The sequence below is a fragment of the Lycium ferocissimum genome, chromosome 10 (assembly GCF_029784015.1).
Source record: "Lycium ferocissimum isolate CSIRO_LF1 chromosome 10, AGI_CSIRO_Lferr_CH_V1, whole genome shotgun sequence".
In the NCBI taxonomy this organism is placed as follows: Eukaryota; Viridiplantae; Streptophyta; class Magnoliopsida; order Solanales; family Solanaceae; genus Lycium; species Lycium ferocissimum.
The window spans coordinates 37372086-37392702 of NC_081351.1; the positions used below are offsets into that span (position 1 = coordinate 37372086).

Here is a 20617-nt window from a genome sequence, read left to right on the forward strand (position 1 = left end):
TTAATTTTTTCAAAATTTTATAAAAATTGATTTTTCCACATTTTGGCCACAAAAACACAGGATTTTATTTGAAAAATAAAAGTGTACTAAGAAAATGAAATCATGAAAATCAAGATTTTTAAAGACATTTTAAAAAAATAATCAAGTTTTCCATATTTTTAACAAATCCATTTTTCCATATTTAAAAAAAAAAAATCATTTTCAGTTTTTTTTCTTTTTCAAAAACATAAAAAAAGAAAGCAAATTATCAATTTTTCTTTTAAAAAGGGTTTTAAAAATCATTTTTTTAAAAGAAAATTCAATTTTTTAATCCATTTTTTTATTTTTTTTTTTTTTTTTTAATGGGTTTAAAAAAAATCAAATTTTCAAATTAAAAAAAAAACGGGTTTTAAAACTCATTTTTTTTTAATGAAAATTTAATTTTTTATTTTTATTTTTAAAAAAATTAACACGTAAGCTGAAAAAATTAAAAAAAAAGAAGAAAATAAATAAATACACAAGGAGAGTGTATGTCACTCTCTTTGAAAAAATTATTCCGTTTTAAATAAGTTTAGGGGGTAATAGGACCCTGGAAAGGTAAGGTGTGTATTTTTTGGGTATAGTACGGGGGGTGTCGTATATCTCAATTAAAAAAAAAATATATTATCAAGATGTTTTTTTATACATGTTTACAACTAATGTTTGCCTTTTATTTTATTGCAAACAAGACTTAAAAAAAAAATAAAAAAATCCACACACAGTAATTGTATCACTAACAAGAGAATATGAAAAAACTAAATAAGATAAAGATTTTTCTAACATATATAAGCGGCTAAGTGTGGACTAACAATGCAGTACTTAAATGTACACAATGCTTTGAAAATTATACTCTATATTTGGGATTATTTCATTGATAAACAAACACGTGTACTGCACACTTTATTAAACCAAGCCACGTATAAAGTTATATAAATTGTCCACTTTAACCAGCTATTTTTTTATTCCGCGTGAACATATGTCATAGTACTGAATATTTATTCTCTTCTCATGTATACATGTATGAACTTCAATTTTAATTCTCCGACCCATTTATTTTCTCCGTGCACTTTTACTTGTTCACTTTTGACTTTTCACGTTCTTTAAGAATTAATAAATGAAGTACTCCTTCCGTCCCATATTACTTGGCCACATTTGTAAAAATATATGTCCAAATTACTTGTTCATTTACAAAACCAAAATAAAATTAATTAAATCTTTTCAATCTCCCCCTTAGTATTAAATGTTCTTGAAAATAATCAATTTTGATTAGAATGTATTTATTGAAGAGAGATAGAGATAAGATAGTAAAATATATCTTTTATTTATGATTTCTTAAGAGGCGTGCAAAAGGGAAAGTGGGCAAGTGAAAAGGAGCTTATCATTTTCTTAGAAACAATGAAGGAAAGGAGGAGAAATTGCCCATTTTCCTGGTATAATAACAACAGAAATTTGTGGTATATTAACCACCAAGTGTTTTTGCCTCAATTAGGGTTTGAATCTAAGAACTCGTGGTTCTCAACCCGACCATAGACCAACACCCTTGAATGCTAAAAAAAATAAGGAGTGCAATATGCCAATATGCATCCAAAACGTTGGTTCAACTTGAAAACTAGAGAATTCGATACACAATTAAATAGAGATAACAGACACCCGCTGTCCAATAACACAGTATCCTTATTTTCATTTTTCATTTTTTAAGATGTCAGTACTCATTGTGATGTTACCTCCATTGTTTTTGTTCATATAGCTCCTTTATCCTTTGATAAATCTTTTCTTTTTCAGTAGCACACCAGCCTGTGTTTGATAAACTTTTTTCTTTTGGGACACAGAAGAGTAAACTATAGAGTCTAGTCTGTGAGCCTGAATCTAAGCTAAGAATTTCATCAAGTGTTAGAGAAATTTTAGCTTTCATGTCCAACAAACTAGATCCTACCTCTTTAACAAAAAGTGATGAATAACACTGTAATACAATGCTGCTGTACCTCACTACTTAGCAACAGATATCCTTCATTCTACTTTGAGAACAATCTTCATGAACTCGTAGACGAAATAGCTTATGGAGGCTGAAGGTAACACCTGAAAATTCAGAACACGACAAGTGATAATGTGAAGTCTTGATAGTAACAGAGCTTTGAAAAGACGAAACTGAATTCAATCTGTCAAGATATGGTTGAATTTAGATTATTATAACCACAGAATGCGAATCAACTGAAATGAAATATGATATTCTCTCTAGTTCTAAAATGGAGTACTGTTTCTGCTACTTAAAGAAAAAGTCAGCCATAGGAGCTATCCAATAAAAGGAAAGGAAACGCTGAAGAGGAAGATAAAAGGCAGAAACTAGAGAGGCCACAACCCAGAATCTTGTTCTCTTAGTTTCCCCTCTTGATATCCATTTCATAGATAGTTTCTTCATTCGAAGAGAGGAGATGAAGCTTTACGCCTTAAGATTTAGTTAAACATAGCTGATAATACTTGTCCTAGTCTGATAATACTTGTTCTAGTTAACTATCTTGACCTAATGAAATATTGTGAATTCCACATGCGTAGTGAGGAGCACGACAATGGGGAAGAACATCGTTATTCAGTTTCTGATAATGAAATAAGTCATTTCCCAATAGGGATTAGCTATAGAGGTACTGATACCTGTAGTAAACTAGGAATTAGCCCTGCATATAGAGCTGGAACACCTCCATGTTCAATGATCTTCGCACAAGTTGCCAAGGAACTCAGTTTTGATGCTCGGCCTTGTAATTGAAGTTGCCTCCTAATGACTTCAAATGGATAGGTTGCAGCTTCAGCACAAGCACCAGCAATAGCACCATGAAGTAAGGTCCTCACAGGTCCCAACTCAAGCTGGTCAAAAGCATTGAGCTCTGCTCCCTGTTGCTTCATATACAGAATTCTTTTTCTGCCTTCAGGTGAATGCAAATAAGCTGATTTTAATATATCATATACACCATAGAAAACAGCCGCTGCTGGGGCCATACTCAAAATGGAGGGTACTAGTCCCTTATAAAGAGAGAAGAATCCTTCAGTTCGGATCACGTGTTGGAAAGCTCCAACGACACCACCCAAGGCTTCTCCACCCCGTGCCACTAACTTGGTCCGGACCTGAAAGGCTTTAAATTATCAGGCAACATTGGAAATAACAAAGCGGAAGACACAGAAAAATCAACTTCCCGAACCATAGGAGGATAATCAATTCTAATAAAGAAATCAGTTGATGTGAACACGTTACATATTCATATTTATTTAAAAAGAAGATCATCACACATTCTTACAGAAGAAGGAAATGCAAACTTCAGCGCAGCTGCTTCCGTTTTCAAATCAGAGGCGTGATGCTAATGGTTGACAGAATATTATTCCACGCACAAGTTCAAACATGCACGCGGTCTGTATTAACATTAACAGACTGAAAGATAAGGGAGAAACTAGTTTGGTCTTTATTAACATTAACAGACAATGTCCAGCACCCAGTTTGTTTTGCTGGTCCCCGGATGGAGGAAGAATTGCTCTATTCTTCCATCTCTTTCCTTGTTTTTCTCTCGGACAGAGCTCCTGAACTAAATCTTTTTTCTTATTTTGTTTCTGATCAATAGCAGCTGTACTAAATTTTAAACAGGAAATTTGCTTTTTGCCAGTCATATAAGTCATCTTCAGAGTGGGATCCTTCTATTATTTGATATAGAAGAAAATTAAATCCTCAACTTTCCGAGTAAGTCAGTTTTAGTCTAATCCTAAATGAAAAGTAAAAAATCTAAGATTCTTAATTTTATTTTATTCTTTACTCCAAAAGGTTTTCCTATCTTTCGGTACCTTGTATATCAATAAAGAGCAAAAACAAAAAGGGATGTGCTTCAGGGTCTTCGAATCATGATCACAATTTTGTGCTTTATAGTGTTTGTTCTTGCTCGAAAGTTAGTTTGCTTGAGGACGAGGACAGCTTTAAATCTTGCGGAAGTTGATAAGATTCTATTTATCACCAACCTCTTTGACTACAGCCCAAGGCTTTCCCTAAAGCACTGTACCACCTTCCAATCCTTTTCCTAAGTAAGGTCCCAACTCCTGAGTCCTCTTCTGCCAGTAACTGGCTTTGCTTTCCCCTTGTAACACCACTATCTTCTTCCACAACTCACCAACAAATACTATGAAGAAAACAAAAGTTTAGAGCAAACCTGCTTGAATAAATACAACTCATCAGCAGATGAACCAGAAACAGAGTAACTACCAAATTTATCATGTTTCCTTTCAGCAATTGTAAAGTACAGGAGAATTAGGACAGTTATGGATCAAAAATGGGATGAATACATGATTATGGACACTTGAAGACAATGGATCCAAAATATCAATCTACTTTCCTTCAATTCCTGAACTAATTGACTCATATAAAGGATCTCTTGATTTTTGGTTGCTGACTTTCCGATGCAAATCAAATTCTCTAACAAAAAGATGTCCTTTCTACTGGAAGAAACCTATAATCAACGAAACTGACAAACAGCTAGAATTTTGCAGAATTAAAACCATAAGATTATAGTGACAAAAAGCCTTTCTTTATAACTCCACATGTTAATTGTAGGAAACCTTTCTTTTTAACTCCACATGTTAATTGTAGGTCTCTTTTTGGATTGCTAGAGGGTGAGAGCCAGAAATTGTATTGAAGGAATGGAAGAACTATAAGGAACATATTAGAAGCTTTACGAAAGATGAGAAAAGAGCTCTCTTATTCTCCTTTACTGTTGCTATTTTTGGATTATAAAATCTACCAGTAAAGAAAGAAAACAATTACATAGAGAATTGGTATACTAGAAAAAAGTAGTTCTTAAATAATTAAATTTCACAATTCTGTAAACGGCTGGATCAAAAAGCTAAAACTAATGCACTGACAGTTTTATGTGCTTATACACGCAATCGATGGGCCTAGCTAAATATTATAAATATCAAAAGTACATATCTCATAACTCATGACTTACAGTGTCCAGTGGTAAGCACATCACTGTCGCAGTCACTCCAGCTGCGGCACCAGCAACAAACCGCTCAACATTAGTAGTTTCTTCATTTCCTGATAATCTTAGGAGTTGCTTTCTGTATGTGTCAAAAGCACAAAAATTAACTGCCTTAAAAGGAGCAGTACGAAGTATATTGACCAAGTTCCCTTTCCAAAAGCCTCTCAAGCCTTGAGTAACTGCAATCGTTTTGATGAGCTCCAACAGGTGCTTCTGTTCACCACGAACTATATATTCCAGCTTTAGTCTTTCAAGTGGAGCAACAACAGTTCTGCCACAACAAGATTTTTTTTCTTTTGATGAGTTTCTGCCACAACAAGATTTATTCATACAGAGTTGAAGCAAAAGATAATTGTAAGCAGAAACTGAGTTCAAGATCTATGTGAAGTCAACTACTTTAGAAGAAACTTCGAAACATGATTTATCTCAAACTTAAAATATAGAAAGTATATAGAAGGATCAAAACAAAACTATTTTAACAATGTCAAATAATAAAATATAAAGAAGTTAACAGGGCTGTGACGTTAGTTCATACTTCAAACATGAGTTGTCGACTCTGGCCATCAAAATGTCGGAGAGAAAATGGAAGGAAGAACTTAGAATTGGAAGTGCATGGAAACTAAAAAAAAAAAAAGTGTACAGAGAATCAAAAAGAATGAAGGGGTTGATTAGCCAGGAATGAGTGGACCAGCCCTTATTCTTAAGTCTCTCTCCTCAATATAAAGCTCCGAACAGTTTCTGAATATCAACCATTTCCAATATTTTATGTTGGTGCAAATTGCAGAAAACTGCAAGAGATGATAAAGGCAATATGTAAGCTTCAAATATGTACTTACGGAAAGGAGGAAAAAAAGGAAAATATCTTTAACTCGAGGAATAAAAAATTTAACTTCGTTGTATTCAGAAAAGTATGATTAAAAATTAGTTTAAAACTTAAGCATAAGGAATATCTAGACGCTTAATCCAAATTAAAGGATTTATTGAAAGTATTCAGATCATAATTGTTTTAGGTCAAAACGTGATGTTCCTCTTTCCAATTTGAACATCTTGTTTGACTTTTACAAAAGATTTAAACCACCTCTCCCGCCTCCAGCAAAAAAAAAAAAGAGGAAATAACACTAAACAACAATGATTTTAAATGATCATAGCATTGTCGAAATATGCATTATTTTATGAGTAACTGGTCGAAATTTTCAGGTAAAAGCTTACTTCTGATTCATCTATATGTCGGAATGAAGTATAAAAAGTGTGTCAAAGAATAACGTGATGCTTTTGGTTTAAGGTGACAAAATCCAAGAAAATCCACAATATTCATCTAAATGGAGAGTAACCTAAAAGTGAAGCAGGTTCAAAGTTTAAAATGGATGACTGTGCATGCCTTAAAACATTGATTTATGAGTTATGACTTAACAGAAAATAGGCCTTCGATTGTGAAAAGTAAGCCCAAGACAAGGGAGTGATAGCCTAGTAAAAAGAACCTTTACCTCCATGAGGTTGGGGTTTCGAGTCACCAAGGGAACAAAATAGGGGAAGGGCCATTGTTTGCTCCTGGATTTGGGGGCTTCAATGATAGGATTTTCCGTATCCAGAAAAAGAAGGTAAGACCAGACATCACACTATATCCTAATGCTTCAATCAAAAGCTTTGACCTTAAGACAACAACAGAAGCATAACTAGACGCATGACACTATCATTCATAATGGCAACATAGTGATATTGGATATCTAAAGTAAATATGTCCACATTGAGACTTGTTTGATATTGCCCCTAATCCTTTTTATTTTTATTATTGATTAACCATTATAGCTTCTTATCCCAAGGCAGAAGAATATCAGGATAAATCCAACAAGACTCATACATTTCCCGGCACTTATACATGTGGATAATAGTTTACGGAAAACATCCCCTTTTGTAGCCTTTTTCTCCATATTCACAGTTTATCCATATCCTATATTGAAAATTCAGGCCTCTCTGCATTACTTTTTTTCTGTCAATGGAAATCGACTCTCTTCTCCCACATATTCACAGCTTTTCCCTATCATATATTTGAAACTTCGTGGCACATTCTTTGTTTCTTAGCTTTCCAACTTTCAAGTGCAAACAAAGATATGGCGGTGTGTAGATAGGGTCAACTGGATTAAAGGTCTGAAAGCTTTCACAGACAACCAAATACCAAGAGAGCCAGTCGACTGCCACTAAACAAATAAGCCAGTTTATACATTCTTCTTACGGTAAACTAGTTGTGAAAAAATTAATTTGTCTCTCTGTTCACACTTAATAGTCTTTTTGTACTTATTTATGAGGACAAAACATATGAATGCATCACAGCTAGTTGCACCCCGTGGAAACCTCCTAACTGCCACTTAAGAGTTACCAGCAAGAAAAGACTAGAAAATGGAATCCTAACCATGGGTCAAACAATGTCCTCGAGAATTTAAAAAAATTTCCTCATATATTGTTAGAAGAACTCATCATCTAGCTCCCTGATCATTGTACTTTCTTTTGACATGTGCACAAGGAAGAAAGAAGGACAGCTGCAGATGGCAAGTAGTTTTACCTCAAAGGTAGTATGGGTAAATTCCCTACCACAGTTTAAGTATTTTGCGTAGGAGATCAAGTGCAGGGAAGCAATAAAAAAGTCAGCTATGTAATAATTCCTCTAGGCTATAATGAGAGGAGATTGACAAGTAAAGCTCTCTCTGTAGCACTTCTCGCTTTTTTCCCTCCTACAAAGCATTTGTCATTATTCTGCCGACTCGACCCGAAACGATTATGGAGTTACTCATTCTGTATAGAAGTTATGCATCTTGCGACGACTCTACTCAGCAAACACCAGAAGTAATCAATCATCAATCAACTACGAATTGGTCAACCAGTTGGTGTCGGCTATATATATCCTCTACATCTGTTCCACTATATCAGACCCATTTCGTTCCAATAAAAACTTCTAAATACTTTTTCGCTTTAATTAGGTTACGTTGGAGGTCTCTAAAACAGCTCTAAATCTCACATTAATTGCTACACAAACAGTGTCTAACCAAAAGGATCCTAGCAAACACCATATCCAATTTTAGTGATATAACAACAACTAAGCTTAATCCCAACTAGTTTGAATGCCAAAAATCAATGAGTAAGATTATGAATAAATTTCATATGCATTGTTCCAACTATTTAGACTCTCTCGCCATTAGCAATGAAGTCTTGCTAAAGTGGCAATGCTGAGGTGTTAAAATCCTCGAGGTTTTGGGTTCTAATTTTCCTGAAAGTAGGATACCTCTATTTATAATTACTTCTCCTCTTCATTATCAAGAAAATACCCCTTATATGGGTACTTATGAGTTCTGACTGTGTTACATTCGATCTTTTTGATCTGTAATCTCCCTAACAGCGGGTTTCCTTGTATTATGTCACTCCACTTGAAAGAAGAAAAGGTCCTCTCCGGTACTAAGAAATTATGAATACTCAACAATCTATACAGATAAAAATGACATCAATTAGCAAAAAACCATAAGCTAAAGTAAACTTTATTTCTTCAACCCAAAACTTGCACAGGCAAATTATTCCTATGTCACAACTCACAAGGAAGATAAATGTATTAAAAACTCTCTCCTCTACTTGAAGTTGCTTCCTTTTTCGTCTTATCCTTATCTCAAATTCCAATCACAACTTGCCAAATGGCACTTACAACATTTTAACACAAAATCCACAAAAAAATACACCTAACATTAGTATATATCAGCAACTAATTTCCAACAACTAACTTTGAATGCTTTCAGTGTTATAATTAAAATCTAATAACACTAACCTTGACACCATGGCAGCAATTGCTCCAGCCCACAAATGTTTAGTAGTGTTAACCGCACCACGTCCACGTAACCCAATAATTCGCTTACTGGGCTCCACCTTAGAACTCTCATCTCCATTACTCAACAAACATTCACTGGAATTTGTATTCTTCTTGGCTGACAAACTCAAACACAAAAAATTACCCCCAAAACCTGCACGAACACTCTTTTTTGGTCTACGACGACAAATGGGAGAATGTAACTCATTAGAATCATCAATTGATGATATTTTTAGGTAATTAGTTGTGGTTGTGGTAGTGGAAGAAGGAATTAATGGGTCAAGAAATAATCCACCAGAGAATAAAATTGTATCTGGGTTATCTATAAGATTTTGACTTTCTAAGTGTTTAAACCAGATAGTGTGTAGTCCTGTCATTCTAAATTCTAAAGCAAATTAAAGATAAGAAGAATATTGTTGGCATTCACAGTGTATAATGGGATAATGGAAAGGAAAAAATGGCGGTCAGCTTTGCTTATGTCGCCGTACTGAATGAGCGGATTCAGCCTTGTTAATTATTTTTTGTGTGGTATCAATGTACCATTATTAAAAAAAAAAAAAAAAAAAACAGTGCCATTATTAGTATTAAAATTTAAATGCAGGCCCTATATAGAGTAGTATATTCTCTGTTGGATAGCTAAAATCTGCTAGATGTGCCGGGACACCACAATTTAATAAGCAATGTTGCTAGTTCAAATTAGACTCTAGTCCTAACATTAATATTATCCATTTGGGATTAATTATTATATCCAATACGTATATGTGGATAATCAAATCGGGAGAAAAGAATATGCTATGCACTTACAATTTAAATAAACAATAATCACACAAAAACCTCTTGTAATGTATCTACGGAACTTTCATATATTTTTCTTTTATATAATACGAAGCCAAAAAATATTAATATTTCTAGGAATTCGTATTTTTAGAGTATAATATTTCAGGTAAACTATGATAATATCATTCTGTTTACCTATTTAAACTACACATTATATTGTCAAGGGTGGCTCAAGGGGCCCTTTTTTTCTTAGAGATGTATTTTATATAAACTGTTGGCTCAATCGGAAGAAGTTTTTTAAAATTAAAATTGATAAAATCTTATTCAAGATCAACAATGTCTCAAGAAAGATTGAACGGATTAACTATATTATTAATTAAAAAGGAATTGTTAGAACAAATTAATTATAAAACAATAATTAATGACTTCACACAAAAAAAATTAAAAAAGTAGACTTTAAATAAAAATATATATGATGATATTTCCTTTTTAAAAAATTGGCTAGGGCCTCTATTTGAAGTTTGACTTTAGACTTTCAACGTTGTTGAGACGGCCTATGTACTGTCTTCTCCTAATTACTTGATCAACTTGTGCCACTGAATTTAAATATTTATATGAATTAAACGAAATCCACTTGTATTGTCATTTTTCCACAAATAGATGATGTCAAGAGTTTCGCTGCATAATAAATTAATCATGAATTTTATTATGTTAAAGTCTTTATTTTTTTATTTTCTTAATTTCTTCAATATAGACGTGGAAATATTTTCGCAAGAAAAAGTTGAAAAGAAAACTAAAATCTAAAAATTTTATAGAATTATCTCACTATGTTTGCCTTCCCTTCCCCAGTTTCAACTTTCAAGCCAGTGAAAATCAACGAACCGAAAGATAAAATTACACGTTTCTAGGGACCAAATTGTAATTCTACCACCACTTTCTAAAAAAAACGAAAACGAGCCATCCAAAATATCCACCGACTTATAAATACCGCATTTCCCTTCGCGCCATCACATTTCAAATGTTCACTCTCACAGACTCGAAACGTTCAACTGAAAGAGAATTGCAGAAGACGATCGCTTCGAGATTCCTTTTCTAGAAACTTCTTCTCCGATACAGTATCTTTCTCAACACGAAAACTAAAAACTAAGTTCGCATATCCAATCGCAATTCGATTTTTCGATTTCTAGGGTTTATATCCGTGCTATGTGATCTACAAAGCAACAAAAATCAACATCGAACTGTTCCTACTTCGTGTATGTAGGAAATCTAAGTCCGCAGAGCTAATCGCTTCGATTTTTTCGATTTTTAAGGTTTAAATCCGTGCTATGTGATCGAAAAAGCCACAAAAATCAACATCTAACAGTTCCTATTTCGTGTATGTGAGAAAGCTAAGTTCACAGAGCTAATCGCTTCGATTTTTTGATTTCTAGGGTTTATATCGGTGCTATGTGATCGACTAAGGCACAAAAATCAACATATTAACGGTTCCTACATTGTGTATGTAGGAAATCTAAGTTCGCAGAGCTAATCACTTCGATTTTTTGATAATATCCTCGCTTTGTGATCGACAAGGTCACAAAAATTAACATTGAACGGTTTCTACTTCGTGTATGTAAGGGAAGTAGGAAAGTATTTGTGTTTGATTAGAAAATGAGCAAATTATTAGGATTATCAGGCATGAAAGGCCTAGATAACTTCAAATCGCTGTCGAGATCTGGTTTAGGAGCTGCAAAACCGATGTCAATAAGTACACGCTCTGATATGGTTTCTACTGGAAGTTTTGCGAATTTGAAGCTTACAGCAGGTAGTATTTTAATGTGTTAGGTTTTTAAATTTGCTGAAAAAATGGATACATTTTCTTATGCATTGCTTATTTTTTTTTCTTTACGTCAACAGAGAAATTGGTGAAGGAGCAAGCTTCTGCTAAAACTGATCTGCAATTGGCGGTAAATTGGTTCAACTGTTCGAATTTAATTCCAATGCGTGTGTGTGTGTTTTTGTGTGTGTGTGTGCGCGCGCGCTTTTGTGTGTGTGCTTGTGCTTTTGTGTGTGTGCTTGTGTGTGTTTGTGTGTGTGTGTTTCTATGCCTTCCCTACTCTGTGGGTATCATGTGCCGTAGATTCAGTTATCAGATGTAGGTTTCATGTCTAAATTTGAACTCAATAATTAGGTTACATGTTTAAATTTTTACTTAATAATTAGATTTCATGTTTAAATTTGAATTAATTAGGTTTCATATACTGTTACTGTATTAGGTTTCATGTTTAATTTTGAACTCAATAATTAGTAATTTCACTTGTTCTCTAACCATGTGCCATCATAATACAGAGCTCTAAATTGAAAAAGTTGACTGAAGATGTTCGTATGCTAGAAGAAAAGTTGCAAAATGCATACAATGAAAATGCTAAATTGAAAGTAAAGCAGAAAGAAGACGAGAAGCTATGGAAAGGACTAGAATCTAAATTTTCTTCAACAAAGACGTTGTGTGATCAGCTAACTGAAACCTTACAACACCTAGCTGGTGTGGTTCAGAATGGTATGTAAGCTGAACTGTCCATTGATGGAACAATCCTTTCTAGGTTTTTTAATTTATATATTTTGATTGTGCACTTGACTCTACACAGCTGAGAAAGACAAGGCATCTTTTGAAGATAGACAATCTGCAAGTTCTGTTGTTATTGATAACTTGCAAGACAACATGAAAGCCCTCTCTTTGAGGTTGGAATCATCCGAAGAAACTGTTAGAAAATGTAAGTTAATATAAATGCGTTATTTTGTAATATAGTTTATCCCCAATTGAGAATTTCTAAATAGTCAGAAACCGTATCTGCTGCTGAATAACTATAGATTTATGCTTCTTTATATAGATACTAATGTTTAAAGTTGCCTAACATGTTTTTGGGTTGTCATTAAAGGTACAAGGGAGCTGAATGAACTTGCTAACGAGAAGGAGAAAATGGAGAACTATTTCAGGGTTGAACAGAGCAAAAGTAGCCGTGTAATTGAGGAGAAAGGTTAGATCTTTTGTGCTTGCACCTTTAACTTTCCAGAAATAGCAGATGTTGCTTAAAAATTGGTTCTATTGTCTGCATCAGCAAGCTGATCCTCTCCTCTCTTTTATTTGTTTATTTTAGTTCTGTTGTCTATCAAATGCCAGTGCTCTTTGGTTGGATTCAGTATGGACTTCACTGGAAAAAATTACTTAAGCAGCTCATGTTCTATTTCACTTTTATTAGATGGTTGATTTGTTTGTGAACAATCTATGCATGACTGCTCTTAATTACATAAGAAAGGTGTTATACGGGTCTGTAGCTATACCAATGCCCACAGTTTCTCCTTTTGAACCTAGGGGGGAAATTCAAGTCTTTTTTGAGAGTATACTTGTTGAGTCCCACATCGTTGTAGGATGGAACACTTGGACTCCTTATATGGTCTTAGGCAATCCTCACCTCATGAGCTAGCTTTTCAGGTTGAATTAGACCCAAAGTCTATTTTCTCATTATGGAATCAGAGCAAGCAGAGGTCTTGGATTCGAGTCTTCCCGCCCCCATTAGCTTTTTAAAAAAATTCACGTGCTTAACCCATGAAAAACAATCAAGCCTGCATGTGAGGGGGCATGTTTGAAGAGATAATTAAGTAAATAAAAGTGTGCTCTCTCCAACAGCTTAAGCTTTTTTAGATGAGATGATCACACACTTCACAATAACATCTCTTTTTTATGTTACGCTGTAACTGAAACTGTTCGCAGTGTTTGGAAACAGTTCATTTGACAATTCACTTGACGTCATCTGTCATTGTACGTTCTCTATCCGTTGGAGTTCATACTGTGCACCTTAAGATTCTTTTAACGATAAAACTTTTCAGAGACATAGTTTCTCCAAAAAGGTGTTAGCTCTTTTGGAGTTTTTGCCTTGTTAATCAGTAAGGGAAATTTTTCTTGTTATGCTTCATTCTGTGTCACAAATGTCCTATTACTGACATAGATCTAAACATCTCTATTTTTGTGATAAGTTTATCTCTTGGTAGTTTCTCAGTTCCAAATATTTTTCTCCCTTTATTTACTTTTTACTTTGTTGTAATTTTTTTAAGATGCCATGATCAAGGAGTTTCAAGCTACCATAGCAGTTAATGGACTTGCAGTGGAGAATTTGAAGTCTAAGTTGGAAGAATTACATCTCGAATCAAGATTAAAAGAAGATGAACTGGAGGACTTGAGAACTACCAAAAAGAATTTGGAGGAAGAAAAGAGTGATCTTGTATCTAAAAATAGAAACTTCGCTGAACAATTAGATACATCACTTCAGGAGATAAAGAACCTTAATGAGTTTGTGAATGAAATGGTGGTAAAATTTACTGATTTGGATAGTCAAAGTCTTGCCTTTGCGGAGAAGATTATTCAGCTTAATGCTTTATTTGACTCTGGTTTTGAAATGATGAGAGAGAAGGGGGAACTTGTGGCTCAGCATGCTCAACAAAAGTTTGGCAAGCTCCAGGATCAATATACAAGCATTACATCAGAGAAAAATGCTCTACAGTTGGCTAATAATGACCTGAAGGAAAAGGTATCTGCACTTCAGAAAGAGCAAGAACATGCAATGGTGCAGCACGCTGAAGAATCCTGTTTAGCAGAAGATCAAATTAGAAAATTAGAGTCTGAAGTAGAACTGCTTCTTTCCAAGAAGATGGAGATGGAAGGGCTGATTAGCAAGTTGCAGGAGAATATTGTCACTTTATCAGAAAATTCAAAACTCTCGGAGAATGAAATGGTCAATTCTTCTCACAAGATATTCATGTCTAGTAGCAGTATCTGATTAAACATAACAAGCCCAATTTTGATATCTTGCAGCAAAATTTATCATTGAAACTCTCCGAGATGGAAACAGAGAACAAAGACCATATTGGAAAGCTTCAATCAGACATGCTGACAAAGGAAGATGAAATTCATCATTTACGCAAGGAAATTGACACCTACACAGGAACGGTTGATTCACTGGAGAAGCATGTTACAGAGATTAACAATAAATTGGAGGAGAAAGATCAGCTTGTTCAGGAACTTCAGGGCAGGGAGAAAGAGTTGGAAGCTGAGAGAGAAAAGGTTTTTCATAAGGATACTTTTAGTTCTACAAATCCAGTTATAACCAGTAGAATGTGTTTAAATGACTAGAGTTTTGCACCTTGTTGCAGATTCAGGCATCTTTGCTTGCTGCTGAAAGCAAGCTCGCAGAATCTAAAAGGCAGTGTGATCAAATGTTAGAAAGCAAACAGCTAGAACTTTCTAGGAATTTAAAGGAATTATCTCAGAAAAATGATCAGGTTAACCTTAAAATATTTTTCTGTTGTTTTCTTTGTATGTGTTTCCTCCTACCCTACAAGTTACACTTGTAAGATCTTGCTCAGGCCATCAGTGACATCCGGAGGAGGTACGACTTGGAGAAGTTGGAAAGTATCAATCTAGAGAAGGAGAAGGTAGCTAATAATTCTTATGATAAAGGACATCTAATGGAAGTATATTATCGCCTTTCACTTCATTTATTAATCTTCAGGCTGAAAAAATTGTTGGAGAGATGGAAAAGAATTGTGAGTTAAAGCTGTTGGAATGCAGAGAAGAATCTAAGCAGAACTTGAAGCGTGTACAGGAACAACATGCTAATTTGGTATGTATAGGAAAGGATGCACAATTATCATTTACTTGTATAGGGTCATGAAATCTTCTATAATTTCTTATGAATTCCAAAATTGACAGTCTAAATATTCTACTTCATCCCAAGTTATTCTTTGCACACAGTTCAGTTTTTTCTCTGTGTATAGAGTTCGACTCCTGTCAGATTTTAGTGTTGCAGTTGCATTGAAGTTCAATATTCTCTCATGATTCTCACGCTTATTCGTTAAGGTTGCAGGGAAACTATTGAGAATGATGATCTTTATCTAAAAAAATTGTGGTTATTTATTGGATTTCTCATGATTCTCTATGAAAATGAATTTTGGATCTTGCTTAGATCCTTTTAAGCAACAGCTTTTCAAGGCTTAAAATGATGTTTAATGCTCAAACATTATTCTTTTAGTTGCTTGTCAACTGGAATCACAATTGTGATCGGGCAACTTGAATGTGATTTGCGCGTTTGTTGAAGTTACCTTCTTCAAGGCAGCTTTGCCCAAAATTTAACTCTATTTAATTGCCTAAATAACCTTTTCTCATGCTAGAATGTAAATATCTATAGGAATATGTTGGATATAATTAACTTACAATCAGTTAGTAGGATCATCTAACAAATTAAAAGATTACTATACTAATCCCGTTTGTCACATGTAATGGATTCTCTTTTGCCCACCATGCATCCGGATGGGCAGTTAGGCTAAGTATGCTGCCTAAGAAACATAAAACCTTCTGTTTGCTACTATGTAATTCAGATAAGACTCCAACATTTCTTGGGCTTAAAAGATAGAAGTTTGTGAATATGTTGAAAACAGACTTCATTTAGCCTATAGCTGAAGCATTTTGTCGCAGGTATGTCAAATTCAGCAGGAGCACAGCAAGAAGGAAATAAGTCTTGTTGGCAGTCACAATGAAGAGCTAAAACGTGCCCGTCTTCAGTATGAAAATGAATTGAGAGAGGTAAATTCTTTTAAGCTCAGTTTTTGTGTCTTAGCTCATTATTCTGCATGTATATTGCCTTAGTCATTGATGTGTGATATTTATCTCAGAAAACAAATTCAATGAGGAATGAGCATGAAGCTCAGTTAAGAGCTCTGAGACTTGAGCATGAGGATGACTGCAGAAGACTGCAGGATGAGTTGGATATGCAGAAGTCTAAAGTATGTTCTAATTGATTTTCTGTTCACGTTGAATTTTTATCTTACTGTATTCATGTCTTATCTCAGGAGGAGAAGCAGAGGGCTCTTTTGCAGTTGCAGTGGAAAGTAATGGGAAATAATCCGGAAGAGGAAGAAGTGACTTCAAAGAAGGTTTGACTCGTATTCATTATATATTAGATATATGCACGGACCTTACCCCCCCGCACACCCTGCCACAAGAGGGAAGAAAGATTCCTATTCTCTGCTGTAAGAAGGTTCTGTTGTGTGATTTTCTTACAATATTTGCTCTCTGTTTCTTAAGATTTATACATGAATTATGCTTAAATGGAATAGTGAGGATTCATATAGCCGACCCCAACTTGTTTGGTACTGAGGTGTAGTTGTTTTACCCAGTTGCTGTCTGCAATCACTAGTTTAGTGGATCCTTTCTGATTTAATAGATGCTTCATGAGGAGTTAAATTTGATTATCAAATCTTATTATGGTATAATTAATGAACTATCTAATTGTCAGTAATCTAACCACATAGCTATACAAAGTCATTGCAGTCGAAACACTGGCATATAAATCTGCTAATTGATCAGTTTTGAATTTATATATACATATAAATTATGTTTTCTCCCATATCAGGTAACACTTTTTTGCCTTTTTAAGGTAAAGGTAAAGCCATATTAGGTAACACTACAACTGCAGAAAGTTATTTGTGTTTAGTGGTTGAACTGGTATCTTCTAATCTGTATCATGCTGATCACTGAGTTTAACTAGTTATACTCGTCTCCCTGAGATCCGTTTGATATGACTGGATCCAACATGCGAACAAATGAAAAAGACTCCAAAACTTAACCTATGATAGAGATTTTGACAACTTGTTATATTTCTGATCCGAACTGAAAGATATGTGGAAGGATCAATTTGATTGCTACTTATAGGGGATTCTGAACGCGTTAAATACAGCCAATTTGGTTAATAAACCTAACTTCAACCATCATTGCTGAAAATTTGTGAAATTCGCAGAACTACTCTGGCTCGGTGACCAAAAGAAACCAACCTGATAGTCACAAAAGGGGTCAGCTTGCACCTGAGAGAGCGGAAGCTAAGGATGTGGTAAACATAACATGCAAAGCAACAAATCATTCTGGTTTCCTTTCAATTTTCTAAAACTAGCATGTTGATCTTAGCTTATCTATTTCAATGTTTTGGTAGGATTCACATCATCTGGTAGGAAGTCAAACACCTGTATCAAATTTGTTGAGGAAAGTGGAGCAAGTGAATACAGGAAGTCTGGCCACACATAGTAGGAAGGTAAGTGGCTAACTGCAGTTATCGGTAACCAAACAGTTCGGCTTAATTAGCTTTCTGCAAAATTAGCTTGAGAATAAGTAGCACTTGGTTCTGTAGAATGCTTACACTCTGATTTCGTCACCCTTCGCTGGAGATACCTTTCTAAGATCTGGATGGTTAATTCAGCATTTTGCCTTTTCAGTTTATATCGACAGACACCTGCATTGGTCTACATGTCCTATCTCACTGTTCTTCCTAACTTCGTAAATTTCAGGTGACCCATCATGCATATGAAGTTGAAACCACAAATGGCAGAACAATTACGAAACGAAGGAAAACAAAAAGCACAGTCATGTTTGATGTATGTAAAATTGAATTCTTAACAGCATTGCTGGACTTCGTTGCCTGATTCCAGTATGCCAGTTACTAGACTGCTGGCCTGCCAATGTATATGGTGAGTCTAACTTTTATGTTACTGTATTATGAAAGGATCCATCAAAGCACAAGAAGAGAAGGACACCAAAGGTTAAGACTCCCAGAGAGGTTATCGGGGTATGACTCATTCATTTACCTGCTTTCTGTTCACTTGCCATCATTACCAGATTCCAGTATATTGAAGTTACTACCTGTCATTTTGCGACTATGCTGGTGTTTAGATAAGTTTAACCTTTATATTGCTGTATTATGAAAGGGCCCATTAAAGCACGATAAAGAAGTGACACCAAAATCAAGACCCCTAGAGACGTTATCAGGATATGAACCACTTTTTGACCTGTTATGTTTTCACTTCCCATTCATGGTCCTTCGTGCCTTAATCTAAGAAAATAGCGCGTCTCCTTGATGGGTGGTGCCTTGAGAGCTTAACTAGCTAAAAGAGTAACGAGAGACAGACAAATCTCCATACTTGAGCTCAACTTGTTCTAACATCCACTACTTAATTTTGGCACAGGGTATTAAAGGAGGAGGTCATCCAAAACCTGCAAACATAGGTGATTTGTTCTCAGAAGGATCTTTGAATCCATATGCTGATGATCCGTATGCATTTGATTAGAGGTACTATTAGTCATTCTGATTGCATATCTGATAAATAAACTTTTACACTATCAATCAGCTCCCAGTGCATTAAATAATTTGTCTCTCTAAAGATACCGAGAGAACACAGAGGTTTGAGCAAACATTTTTCACTTGTTATAAGCAAGAATAAAGTTTTATTTTATTCTGATTGCACAAACCTTTCAGAAATAATAATGTGCCGTCTTGCGGTCGTAACTGCGCTGTACACTATCAATCAGCCCTCCTCTGCATTGAATAACCCCACGCCCCCACTCCCGATTCAGCATGCACAGTTTTCATCAGACATTTCTTATAACTTGTTAGAAGAAGAATAAAAGAGTAATTAATTATGTGCTTTTGCAGCTTTATCAGGAGTGTCGAATGTAATCTGATTCACTTCCTGTTGTTATATCTTAATCTTATATCTGTACTGCCTTGGTCTTTCTTCCACATGCCTCACATCCTTGTTTAGTTTCTTGCTTTTATCAGTGTCTTTCCCACTATTATTTGGCAAAACTCTTAAATATTAATTTTATCCTTTCTCAGGTGTAGAAGTACTACTCCAGAGTGCTTATCTGAAGTGAACTGTGACCTGTAAATTCATGCATGCTGATTCTTTGATAGTAGACATAGATTTGGCTGTTTCCTATATAGAAAGGAATTATGATTTTTGTTTTGTCGGGAAAAAATGAAGTGTGTATACTATTGCAATTAGTATGCGAATAAACTGTGAGGGAAATTACGTGATTAGAGCTCGATTGGAGAGGAAGTGCACCAGTGTAAAGTCACTAGCTGCGTAGAACTGCATATATTTTTTGTTATGTGCTTTGAAACTGTAAACTGTATAAGCTTAGCATTTGTTGTACTTAAGCTTTGGTCGTCCTCGGTTTTAGAGGGCCAAGTGGAGATTCCACCCACAAGTAGCAAATTTGGCCAAACTTCCGAAAATCTGTTTATTTTGAAACCCTCTCATATTGCATTTTAGAAGGAAGAAAAAAATTATAGTAACTCTTGACCGTTGCCAATCACTCAACTATCCCACTTTCTTGAGATGTAATTGGACAAAGTATAGAAAGCATCCTCGTGCGCGGTCATAAATGCCTCTATTGGAGTTACACCATTAAGAAATAAAGATAGTACTTGAGACTTAAAACTTCTCCTCTCCCTTATGATTGTTGAATATATATTGTGTTGTACTGATTTTATATTCATCTGAAAAGTACTGCCGTTTACTCATGCCCACCGACAGGGGGAATTTACCACAATGCATTTGCGGTGGTAATGAAAAAAGATATAGTACTAGCACATATATTTCAATACCCATGCCTATGTGGCCATCTGAAAACGATTCGATTCGCATTATCACATAACGTGAATCATGTTTCCTTGTTCGGGAGCATTGTGGGTACTTACAATCTTATTAAACTATTCTCTTTGTCCCACTTCACGTGACACAATTGTTATTTGTAGAGTCAGGGTTTTCTTTGATTGCTATTATTTCATAAATCTTTTAAATATTTTGAATTATTAATTATTGTGACTTATAGTATTTTTTTTATATTTTCTAAATACATAAATTTTATAGATTTTATATCCGTCTTCAGATTGAAAATTATATAATTTGATCATTGCACTCTAAATCGTACTATCACATAAAGTGGGACTGGGGGAGTGGTAAGCAAAAGCAAATGACCTCTCGGAGGAAGTGACAAACGGATAATAATGTATCTTCTAGTAAAGTTAGCAGCATCAGCCAATACCTATTACAATCAAACCTTATGTAATGACAGTACTTATCTGAAAATTTTATGGTTGTTATAGTGAGG

The 20617-nt window shown here is 34.8% G+C and overlaps 2 protein-coding genes and 1 long non-coding RNA gene across 5 annotated transcripts; 1 reads left to right on the top strand and 2 right to left on the bottom strand.

Moving 5' to 3' along the window:
- Nucleotides 1-1873: 1873 nt before the first annotated feature.
- Nucleotides 1874-9404, bottom strand: LOC132033735 (probable mitochondrial adenine nucleotide transporter BTL3). 3 transcript variants are annotated; one of them, XM_059423788.1, is made up of 5 exons: nucleotides 8830-8963; nucleotides 5560-5812; nucleotides 4992-5295; nucleotides 2665-3132; nucleotides 1874-2094 (listed from the first exon to the last, which is right to left on the bottom strand). In XM_059423788.1, exons 2-5 carry the CDS (start codon nucleotides 5586-5588, stop codon nucleotides 2026-2028), a joined length of 870 nt encoding a protein of 289 aa, XP_059279771.1. In that variant the 5' UTR covers nucleotides 5589-5812; nucleotides 8830-8963; the 3' UTR covers nucleotides 1874-2025. The 3 variants fall into 3 exon arrangements, with proteins under 3 accessions (XP_059279771.1, XP_059279768.1, XP_059279770.1); XM_059423785.1 differs by lacking the exon at nucleotides 5560-5812 and having other exon boundaries at nucleotides 4992-5331; nucleotides 8830-9404; XM_059423787.1 differs by lacking the exon at nucleotides 5560-5812 and having other exon boundaries at nucleotides 8830-9401.
- Nucleotides 9405-10389: 985 nt separating this feature from the next.
- LOC132033736 (synaptonemal complex protein 1-like) lies at nucleotides 10390-19472 on the top strand. The gene is made up of 20 exons (XM_059423789.1): nucleotides 10390-11020; nucleotides 11151-11449; nucleotides 11542-11591; nucleotides 11974-12181; nucleotides 12270-12395; nucleotides 12561-12659; nucleotides 13735-14411; nucleotides 14492-14740; nucleotides 14830-14958; nucleotides 15043-15111; nucleotides 15189-15299; nucleotides 16151-16258; nucleotides 16348-16458; nucleotides 16525-16608; nucleotides 17472-17561; nucleotides 17661-17759; nucleotides 18013-18099; nucleotides 18228-18290; nucleotides 18688-18791; nucleotides 19338-19472. Exons 2-19 carry the CDS (start codon nucleotides 11296-11298, stop codon nucleotides 18787-18789), a joined length of 2616 nt encoding a protein of 871 aa, XP_059279772.1. The 5' UTR covers nucleotides 10390-11020; nucleotides 11151-11295; the 3' UTR covers nucleotides 18790-18791; nucleotides 19338-19472.
- LOC132033738 (uncharacterized) lies at nucleotides 19459-20099 on the bottom strand. The gene is made up of 2 exons (XR_009408858.1): nucleotides 19801-20099; nucleotides 19459-19640 (listed from the first exon to the last, which is right to left on the bottom strand). It is a non-coding gene; the product is annotated as an uncharacterized LOC132033738 (long non-coding RNA).
- Between the last annotated feature and the right edge of the window lie 518 nt (nucleotides 20100-20617).

Coding starts and splice junctions, on each gene's coding strand:
- LOC132033736 (XM_059423789.1), top strand. CDS start 11,296: ATGAGCAAATTATTAGGATTATCAGGCATGAAAGGCCTAGATAACTTC. Junction 14,959..15,042: donor TATCTCAGAAAAATGATCAG/GTTAACCTTAAA, acceptor GATCTTGCTCAG/GCCATCAGTGACATCCGGAG. Junction 16,259..16,347: donor ATGAAAATGAATTGAGAGAG/GTAAATTCTTTT, acceptor TATTTATCTCAG/AAAACAAATTCAATGAGGAA.
- LOC132033735 (XM_059423785.1), bottom strand. CDS start 9,245: ATGACAGGACTACACACTATCTGGTTTAAACACTTAGAAAGTCAAAAT. Junction 3,133..4,991: donor TGTGCTTACCACTGGACACT/GTAAGTCATGAG, acceptor AAAGCCTTTCAG/GTCCGGACCAAGTTAGTGGC. Junction 2,095..2,664: donor TAATTCCTAGTTTACTACAG/GTATCAGTACCT, acceptor CTGAATTTTCAG/GTGTTACCTTCAGCCTCCAT.